General features: G+C 50.7%; 1 protein-coding gene across 2 annotated transcripts in view; it reads right to left on the bottom strand.

The window, feature by feature from the left end:
* Positions 1 to 4,984: 4,984 nt before the first annotated feature.
* The window catches only part of Sh3bp2 (SH3 domain binding protein 2), a 19,085-nt gene continuing 13,559 nt past the window's right edge, over positions 4,985 to 10,510 (bottom strand). For both annotated transcript variants that reach the window (XM_026788612.1, XM_005365905.3), the window contains exons 8-13: positions 8,038 to 8,689; positions 7,400 to 7,508; positions 7,124 to 7,179; positions 6,760 to 6,841; positions 6,526 to 6,585; positions 4,985 to 6,018 (exon numbers count right to left, since the gene is read on the bottom strand). In XM_026788612.1, coding sequence (XP_026644413.1) covers positions 5,881 to 6,018; positions 6,526 to 6,585; positions 6,760 to 6,841; positions 7,124 to 7,179; positions 7,400 to 7,508; positions 8,038 to 8,689 — 1,097 coding nt within the window. In that variant the 3' untranslated portion in view covers positions 4,985 to 5,880. The remainder of the gene's footprint in view (positions 6,019 to 6,525; positions 6,586 to 6,759; positions 6,842 to 7,123; positions 7,180 to 7,399; positions 7,509 to 8,037; positions 8,690 to 10,510) is intronic.

The raw sequence follows: 10,510 nt of genomic DNA, 5'->3' as shown, positions 1-10,510 counted from the left end.
AGGTGGCTCTGGCTAAGACTTGGGTTGGTGATCCCAGGACTAGGAAGGTGGCTCTGGCTAAGATGTGGGCTGGAGATCCCAGGACTGGGGAGATGGAGAAGGTGGCTCTAGCTAAGATGTGGGTTGGAGAAGGAACACAGCTGTAAACTGCTTGCCTAGCTTGCACAAAACTCTAGGCTTTACTCCAAGACAGAAAAATAAAAGTAAAAAAATGAAACAATAAAAATAAGAACTAATTATCAGAAAATGCCAGTCCAGATAAGCCAGAGTTGGAGGAGATATTTACATCATATTACAGATAATATCAAGACTATCAATATCAAGTCAGGTTGTAGACAGAAGTTTCTGTCCCATCTGATCCTGTGGCCCTTCAGTCCCAAAGAAACACACAGAGGCTTATATTAATTACAAACTGTTTGGTCTATTAGCTCAGACTTATTATTAATTAGCAATTACAACTTAACTTAATTCTAAACATATAATTCTTGTATATGTTTAGACATGTGGCTTGGTACCTTTTCTCAGTAAGGCATCTCATCTTACTTCCTCTGCATCCAGCTTGTGACTACGTCTCTGCCCTTTCCTCTCCCCCACCCCATACTTCCTACCTGGCTACTGGCCAATCAGCATTTTATTAAATTAATATGAGTGACAAATCTTTACTAGGTACAAGAGCATTATCCCACAGCACAGGGTTGTAGTGGTGCCCACCTTTAATCCTAGCACTTGAGAGGCAGAGGTGGGTAGATCCAAGACTTGACCAAGTGAGACCTTGTTCAAACAAGGAGGAGAGGAGGGGGGATGGAGAGATGGCTCAGTGGCTAAGTACACTAGTTGCTCTTGATGAGGACCGGGATTCAGTTCTCAGCACCTACATGGAGGCTTACAACCACCCATAATTCCAATTCCAGGGTATCCAATGCCCTCTTCTGACCTCTGCAGGAACACATGTGATACACATACACTCTCACAAAACACTTAACCACACTGGACAGTGGTGACACACGCCTTTTAATCCCAGCACTTAGGGAGACAGAGGCAGGTGGATCTCTGTGAGTTCGAATATAGTCTGGTCTACAGAGCAAGTTCCAGGACAGCCAGGGGTATGTAAAAAAAAAAAAAAACCCTGTCTCAAAAAACATCAAAAAACAAACAAAACATTAGAATACATAAAAAAAGTCTTTAAAAAAGCCTATTGATTAACTGGGCTGTGGTGGCGCACACCTTTAATCCTAGCACTCAGGAGGTAGAGTCTGGCAGATCTTTGTGAGCTGGAAGCCATCCTGGTCTACAGAGTGAGTTTCAGGACAGCCAGAGCTACTCAGAGAAATCCTCAAAAAAACAAACAAAAACAAAAACAAACAAACAAAAAACCTTACTGATTAATAAATAAAAGATAAACAGTCTATAAAAAAAAAAGGTCAAGATTTGTATAGGCACTTCACAGAAGTCAAGATTAGCATGGCCCAGCAGGAGAGATAGCTCCGTGGTTGGGAGCTCTTCAATTCCCAGCACGCACATGGCAGTTCAAGACTGTAACTCTGGATCCAGGGGATCTGGCACCCTCACACAGACATACATGCAGGCAATACACCAATGCACATAAAATAAAAATAAATAATTTTTTAAAAGGTTAGCATGGCTAATAAACATATGAACTTGTTCTCAACCTAATTACTAAATAACTAAATGTAAAATAGAGCCATAGTTTTACACCCCCAGACTGGCAACAAGAAAAGCTCTGGCAGCCCCAAGCACTGACAAGGGCACAGAGCCAAGGGGTCCTCTGAACGGCTCTCTAGGGAAGCAGTGAGAGACCCTCAGACACTAGAGAAATTCGGCTTGTGTGCATCCTGGCTAAGATGGCTGCTAGCAGCGCTAACTCTCAGACTGTCATCTGCAGGGAAGTGGCTCTGTGAGCAGTGATACAGTCATACAATGGAACCGTTTCAACAATGAACTTGAACGACGTTAGCTATGCGTGGCAACATGAACAAATCTGATGATGGGCCAAAGGAGTTGGCTGCCAAAGATTGCATCTGTATGATTCTGTTGCTACAAAACAGAAAACAGGAAAAATACTGGGATGAGAGAATAACTGGGTGGTGTAGATTCCTCAGAAAAACAAGAACATGAGATTCACCAAAGCCAGGACTGAGCTGAAGAGGGGAGGGCTGTGACAAGGAGGGACGGGGGTCTTAGCCACTGCTCCTTGGAGATTGCAGATGCCTTTTGCAGTTTGCCACACTCGCATTTATAGTTTACTTACGTTTCTGTGTGTTTTATGTCACAGGAAATGAAGAAGGAAGGAGTTGCCTCAGCTCAGGGCAGGGCAGGGGCAGCTGTCAGGAAGCTGAATGCCTGTGAAGGTTCCTTTGGCACTCACAAAGGATGTGTAGGACAGATGAGTCAGAGTCAGCTCTGTCTCTCCAGCCTCCCTCCAGGGAGAGACAGGAAAGTACGTGAGAGGAGCCACCACATATATTTTCATAGTGTGGTGCTGGGGCACTTCCAGAGGTTACTGCCCCTTCTCCAAGCAAAGGAGGTTTCCTCAAAGACTCCATAGCCAGGCAGTCTCACCCAGGTGGAAGGAACAGAAGGCACAGGCAGAGGCTTGCAGGATGTGTGCAGTAAGGATTGGATCTGTGATGTTCTCCTCCCCCATCCCCAGACACCTGGATTTGTCTTAAATCTTAGATCTATACTGTAGGCCCAGGCATTGTCTAGGGGAACCTCCGGGGCTTATGTTACTCTCAAAAGCCCTTTCTGTATTCGGCTGACCTGCCCATCTGTATTGGTGTCCATCATTAGGGGACACTCACAGCAACACGACCCGAGTGGGAGCGACTGGTACTTGTATAAATTTCTAGCTACTGAGCTGGGGCTGTAGCTCAACAGCAAGACCACGGGTTCTGTCAGTGTAAACAATAAATGAAAACCCCTTTACCAATAAAAATCTGAAAGAAAAGAAACAAACCCAGAGGGCAGAAAGGCTCTCCACACTTTCAGATCAAACACAGGAAACATACAACTGTGTTCCTTCCCAGGCCTTGACTCAGGGCGGCTGCCCTTGCTGCCACTTTTCCTCAGGCCCAAACAGAAGCCATCTCTGACTACATCACAATGGCAGGCGAGTCAGGGAACCCACTCTGGGCTCCAGGTTTCCTTTCTTAGTAGAAATAAGGGTGTAAGGCCCAGCAGTGGTAGTGTAGGCCTTTAATGCCAGCACTCAAGAGGCAGAGGCAGGTGGATCTCTGTGATTTCAAGGCCAGCCTGGTCTACAGAGCTAGTTCCAGGACAGAACTAGTCAGAGCTACACAGAGAAATCCTCAAAAAAAAAAAAAAACTTTAGAACAACAAACAAACAAAACAATGACAAAAAAAAGGCGAGAGAGGGGGGGGGAGAAAGGGAAAAGGGAAGGGAGTAAATTTGTCCCTAGGGCAGAACCAGGAGCTCCTGTCTCCCACCCCCAAACCTTGCCTCACACACTGGGATCTGGAATGCAAAGCAATTTGCTCCCAGAGAGCCATGGCTCCTGTGGTGGGTGAGGGCACCTTCAGAGCCCTGGGGGGTAAAAGAGCTGGCCAGACTCCCATGATCAGTGGTGGCTAAGACGAGTGTCAGGGAGCAGGGGCAGATTCACATGACAGTGAGTAGCAAAACTGGGACTTGAACTCAGGTTTCTCTGAGCCTCAGTTCTCCCACTTAAAAATGGGTCTACTTTCCCACCTCTGTACCATAAACATTGGAAGTGTTCAATACATGGTAACCATCACATTATGAATTCCTTTTTCAGGATGTAGGACCACAACCAGGACTCCCATCACCCCCTACACACAGTCTTGCAAAGTCTCCACCCTGGACTTGGGGCAGTTGAAAGAGGTGGTCAGCTGTGGCAGCCGGTCCAGAGTCCTGAGAGGTAAGACAAGGCTACATGAAACCCCTAGGTGGGCCTTGGACATCCATAGACCTCAACTGTTCAGTTAGGCTAATCCATCACATGGCTGCGGGTCAAAGAACCCCTAAATCCTCTAGCCCAGGGCTTGACATACATGTTGGCCACTGGGCTGGCCCCCAAAACAGTGAACTGAAGCCCAGTTCACACTCGGCAGACTCGTAGGCACAGGATCGAAACCTATTCTCATCCAGGCCTCTTTCATATTTTACAGAATGGACGCTGTAATCATAGTGACCATGGCATCCTGATCTTTCTCCCCTGGCAGGCTGAAAGGAAACTCTGCCAAGATGGAGGTAGACTTTGGTTTCTAGAAGCAGATGGCCACTGAAATCCAATGTCTGTCATTCACTGAGCCCCATGATGCCCTGGGGCCACAGCCTTCTACTTCCACAAATTTGACTCACCTAGTCAATCACATGACTCTAAAACACAGCCAGAATTTGGGGTTCCAAACAAAAGCCTCTCTCACTGGATGGCAGTCCCTGGCTACTGGGCACCAATACAGTCCTTGATCTGGGTTCTAGGTAAGAAACCTTCTCCACTAGGGCTGGTGAGATGGCTCAACAGTAAAGAGCTCTAGCTGCTCTTCCAGAGGACCCTGATCCAATTCCCAGTATCCATGTGGCAGCTTCACAACCACTCATGACTCCAGTTCCAGGGGATGTGACATGTTCTTCTGGTCCCCTGGGGCACCAGGCACACACGATACACACATACGTGTAGGCAAAACACTCATACGCATAAAATAATAAGTAAAGATTTAAAAAAAAAACCCTTCTCCAACAGAAAGTACAGTGAAGGCCAGATGACGCCAAGGTCTCTGCCAGCCCTGACCTCCAGACGCATTTATTTTCACAAAAACGTCCAGGTGAGATGGCTTACCAGGGTGTGGCCTGGCAGAATTTCATGGCAGACACTGAGGGGACCAATTGGGACCACCCAAACTAGTTGGGCACCTGGATGTGACTATCTCCACCCCTCCTTGGCCTATCTAGGCCCCACTCCCCCCCCCACACACTCTAATCAACACTTCCTGTTAGATGTCTTCCTTGAACCTCCCACTGCATTCCAAGCTCCTGGCTCCTCCATGAATGGCTTCGCAGGACACTGCGCCATCATGAGCATCTCACACTCGCTGACCTGCTCTAGACTAAGCTCGGCCAAGCCGGACCAGGGGCTGCACACAGCCCACAGCCAGCACCAGCACCAGCACCAGCACCAGCACCAGCACCAGCACCAGCACCAGCACCAGCTCCGGCACACAGGAAGCACTCAGTAACTGCAGCTCCAGCCCAACTGACTGATCCCGATGGATTGTGCTATTATTTAGCTATGTCCCCCAGTCAGTTCACCTAGCAGCCTGTGCCCTGGAAGACTAAAGATCACCCATCATGGCTGCTGTCAGTAGCTCTCTACCTGGACACTGGTGACGCTCAGGGGAGCCTGCTGTCCCCTTAATGCCAAGCAAACCCTGGCTATCGAGACAAGGGTTATCTCTGATTTATTAAGAGGCAGTTGTCCCTCCTTGAGACTGTGTCTTCGCATTTCTATGGGTCCTAGGACCAGCCGTAGGCCCCATCCAACTACCCCAGCCTGGTTTGGTCCCAGCCCACTACAGGGTGGGTATGCTATGTGGACTGGATTTTGTGCCGACGAAAGGCCAGGCAGAACTTAGTCATCGGCCCTGAAGTCTTGAGAGGTGGTACGTGGAGGGGCTGGATGGGCCAGCCAGCCAGCCCTCTCATGGTTGTGGCCTGCTCCAGCTTGGGACCCAGCCTATCCACTGAAGCTAGGAGTCTTGTTGATGAGGTCTGCCGTCAAGCCCACTCCTGCTCATCTTCCCATGTAAGCAGGTCTCCATCTATGTGGCCAGGCTGTGGCCCCGCGGCTGCTTCCACCCAACAGCTGTGTGGAATGGATGTCACCTGGGCCCAGTGTAGCCATATGGGTGGCGCAGCAACAGGCTTTGATGGCTGGGCAGCACGTGAGTGTGGTAGTGCTCCACCATGCTGCCCACACTTGTAAACAGAACCTCCCCTTCCAGGTAGAACTTAGAATCCTGCAGGACAGAAGACATCACGCTCAGCAGGGCCTGCCTAGCCCGTTGCCTCAAGCCTATATCCCCTTCTCCTACCCCCATTTCCTCAAAGGGAAGGACAGCGGTAACAATGGCACCAAGCAGGCTTGCTCCCAGCTGCCCACGTCCCCTCCCTGTCTGCCCACACAACAGGCCTGTGTTCCTGAGCTCGGCTGTCAGTCCCCTCACACTGGCCCCTAGGGTTCAATGTGAAACCTGCTCTCAGGGCAAGATCTGTGAATAAAACGAAGGGCCAGGGAGAGCTACGCAGCACTTCTAGAGTAAGCCAAGGACACAGCAGGGTTAGGAGAGGAGGGAGCCTAAGGACGTGGGGAAGAGACAGAGCAAAGGACAGGGCAGAGCTGATGGGATGGAGGTACCAGTCCGGTTCTCCACTGCCACTTCCTGCAAGGGGGACTCACTTGGCTCTTGCTAAGCTTGGAGGACAGTGTCCCCACCCCACCCTCAGAGCAGGGCCCAGTTCCTCACCTTCTCAAAGATGCGATAGTTTCTCACTTTGTTAGAGGTTTCGTCCCACACAACCAAGACCTACAGGGAGGGAAATGCGGAGCAGAAGGATTAGAGACAGCCTCAGGACTGGCCACGCCCCACATGGCCTCCCTATTTATTTAGTTAGGAGAACAGAGAGGGTGCAGCTGGGCGAGGACCCCAGAGGAAGAACGGCAGGCTCGGTGGCACACCTGTCCTGTAACAGCAGCCTACCTTCCCGGACTTGGTGGAGGAGTTCCGAATGCAATACAGCCCGTCCTGAGGCTCTCCCCGGGGATTCGTAGCTTTGAACAACCTAAAACAGAACAGCCGTGTCGGTGGGAGAACCTCCCTGGACAGCTTCCAACCCCAAAGTGGAAGCTTTCTGCCCACTCTGGGTTTCAGGGTACAATAGAGGCTATAAAGCAGAGAGGTTTAGGAAAGCAGCAACAACAACAAAACCCCATTTGGACCCGCAGCTACCACATTTCCTCGCCCAGGCCACAGGCCGGAGCCTGGGCTTGCCCAACACCGAAGTGAGTGAGGAGACAAGGAACTCACACCGTCACAGCAAGGACCAGAAGCACTGTGCACTAACCTTTCTACCTCGCAGGATTCTGTGGTGTTGACAAACACTGAGTTAGGCAGCGGCACCTGAAACAGGCCAGCAGTGGTCACTGTCAGAGCATGAGAGAACCTTCCAAATATCACTGCTCCCCCAGCTGGCTGCCCCCTGCATCAGAATACAGGGCTATCATCTCCCACAAAGCTAGAGTTATGGAGCCCCTTGCTCAGGACAGCCAGCAAGGGCCCCCAGCCCGCAGCTCTGCCCACTTGCTGACTGGCTGCGACCTGAGCCCCCACTCTGTCTCACCTTCTCATAGTCCTCATCAGAGTCCTCCTGGCCAGTGTCAGCCTGGGAGGGCTGCCGGACCTTCTCAAAGGAGAAGCTCCTGAAACTCTGCCCATCAGGGGGTGATCGCCTGGAGCAATAAGGAGGAAGACAGAACATCATCCTCAGACACAGATAGGTGACCCCTTCCTCTCCTCCACACAAGTCCTAGCTTTGCATCAGAATCTTGGTGTCAGCTTCTCTGTAGCTGTAACTGCTCAGGACAGCAGAGCACTGAGACTCGAGCTCACTGCCCAGAGGAAGGAGTTATCGTAGATCTGAAAACCCAACTAGGAAACCAGGCCTGCCATCCTGCTGAGGGCCCCGGAGCTCAGAAGCTATCACAGAGTGGACAAGTGCACTGGGCACTGCCAGGGCCCAAGATCTACTACTGATTGTCTTTGGGACTCTGGGAGTCCCAGCTCTCAAAGCTATGAGGGTGTGGACAGATGGGAAGAGGTTAAACAGTGCACTCTGACACAAGGGACACCTATGGAAGAGCCAAGCCTTCTGCACAGGTGGCAGTGGTCCTCTGGAGCCTGAGCTCCAGGCCTTTGAGGGCGGATGAAAGGAAGCCACACATGGTGAGCCCGCAGAGGCACTGTCCCAGCCAGACTCACTGGAGGTGGGGGAGAGGTGTCTTTTCTGGTCTAGGCAGCACTGCAGGCCGAACTGTAGTCTCAGGGATGGGCATCTTCTGCACAGGAGGCCTGGGGGCCACAGGGGGCACAAAGAGTCCGGGTTTGGCTGCCTCCCTTGGAGGAGCTTCTTCAGTTATCTTCAGGAACTTGGGCTTATTGGCAGGTACGGGTGGGGGCTCAGATGTGGGTGGCCCTCGGGAAGACAGGTGGAAGGACTTGAGTTTGTCACAGTTCCTAGAGGTGGCAATGGCCATGGCAGTGGAGCTGGAGCCAGAGCTAGTCCCGTGACCAGGGGTCCAGGGTTCCGGGCTGGGGGTCATACTGTCTCGGAAGCAAGGTTTCCAGAGGCTGGGCATGGTGGGAGCATTGCTCAGTGGAGGGTCACTCATTCTCCGAGGGGTAGCAGGCACCCTGAGGCCAGGATCTGCTCGCCTCAGGCCCAGCGGGTCCTTCTTAGCATCCTCGGGAGCAGGACCAGTATCTGGAAGGCCTCGCTTAGGGGGTGGGGGTGGAAGTAAGGGGCTTGGGCTTTTGGAGGTAAAAGAGTGGGCACGGGGCAAATCAGAGAAGGCTGGCTTCCGAGGTACAGGCACAGGGGGTGGTGGGTAGGCTGGTGGATGTGTCAGGGTATCTGCAGAATTGAAAAAAAACATTGGCATCACATAGAGGCAGGACCACCACCACCCTCTACTACAACAGGCAGCAGGAGCCAATCATGTCTGCACCCCTCATGGCTCTACCTGCAGCTGACCAGCAGCAGCTGATTCAGTATGCATCCTTCATGGTCTCACCCTTTCCCTACCTAATGGCCAATATCTAGACCCCTACCCAGCTTTCCCTGAATCCAGACCATCAGTGCTACCTTGCCAATATAGGTGGAACTGCCCTTGAAATTTCCTGCTTCATGGAAAAGTCTGCCAGATACTATGGGCCTGTAGGCTGAAGATGGATGCCCCAACGTTACAGAAGAACTTTGGGTGACTGTCCAGGCAGTGAGATGTCTCTGTCAATTCTAAAGTTTTGGAAGTTGCTTATAATGCACTTCCTGTTTACTTAGGTAATATTATATCCTTCTGGAGTCTTTGATGGAGTTGAAGAATAGATATAGTTTTCCTTAGTCGTGATAAAAGATAAAATAGATATAAATATTGTAACTATAATTCTTCCTTGATAACTGTTTTGTTGAATGTAATCTTGCTATGTTAAAGTTAAAACCTTCCTTTTTATTTAGACAGAAAAGGGGAGGTGATGTGGGATTCCCCTCTGTATGCTGTGAATACCATTGGTTAATAAAGAAGCTTCTTTGCAGTGCAGAATAGGGCAAGGTGAGAATTCTAAGCAGACAGAGGAAGAGAGAGCAGGTGGAGTCAATGAGATGCCATGTAGCCACCACAGGAGACAGACGCTAGACACCAGATGGAACCTTACCGTAGGCCACAACCACGTGGCAATACACAGATTAATAGAATGTTATTTTAATTAATTCAATTTAATTAATATGTTATGTTAATTTAACATATAAGAGCTATCTAGAAATATGCGTAAGATAATAGGCCAAGCAGTATTTTAATACAGTTTCTGTGTGATTATTTTGGATCTGGGCAGCTGGGAAACGAATGAGTGGCCTCCGCCAACACTACCTGGCCCTCCCCATCCATTCCCATGAAGGCTGTCCAGACCAAGTTCCCACAGCCTAGATGTCACCTGAAGAGCAATCAAGGCTCTTCTCTCACACAGGGTGAAGTAAGCAGAGTGAGGATTCCCAGGCCTGAGCAAGGAAGGCCCAGAACCACTGGAAGGAAGCTGAAAGTCTGTTTATAACCAACTGAAGGCACTGTGTGACATTTAGCCCAAGTGTCATATGGGCCAGCAGGAGAGTCAATCCAGGAACTGTGGGAATGACAGGAGTGAGGCCTGAGGCCCAGGTGTCCCTCAGTCATGGGGAGGGGTGAGATTGTCCCTCAAGAGGTAAACACAGGAGACAGAAAAACAAGAAGCACCAGAGTGCCAGGAACATGAAGGCATGAAGTCGGTGGTGAGTAGTGAGGTCTAGAGAGGGGTGGGGGGAGTGGTGGAGAGGGTTCAGTGCAGGGGGAGTGGCAGAGAGAGTTCAGTTCAGAGGAGTGGTGGCGAGGGTTCAGTGCAGGGGAATGGCGGAGAATGTTCAGTACAGGGGGAGTGGCAGAGAGGGTTCAGTTAAGGGGAGTGGTGGAGAAAGTTCAGTTCAGGGGAGTGGTGGAGAGGGTTCAGTGCAGGGGAGTGGCGAAGAGGGTTCAGTGCAGGGGGAGTGGCAGAGGAGGTTCAGTGCAGAGGAGTGGGAGAGAGGGTTCAGTGCAGGGAAGTGGCAGAGGGGGTTCAGTGCAGGGGAGTAGCAGAGGGGGTTCAGTGCAGAGGAGTGGTAGAGAGGGTTCAGTGCAGGGGAGTGGGAGAGAGGGTTCAGTGCAGGGGGAGT

The sequence above is a fragment of the Microtus ochrogaster genome, unplaced genomic scaffold, assembly GCF_000317375.1.
Source record: "Microtus ochrogaster isolate Prairie Vole_2 unplaced genomic scaffold, MicOch1.0 UNK5, whole genome shotgun sequence".
NCBI classification, from domain to species: domain Eukaryota; kingdom Metazoa; phylum Chordata; class Mammalia; order Rodentia; family Cricetidae; genus Microtus; species Microtus ochrogaster.
This window is presented reverse-complemented; position numbering and strand designations above follow the sequence as displayed.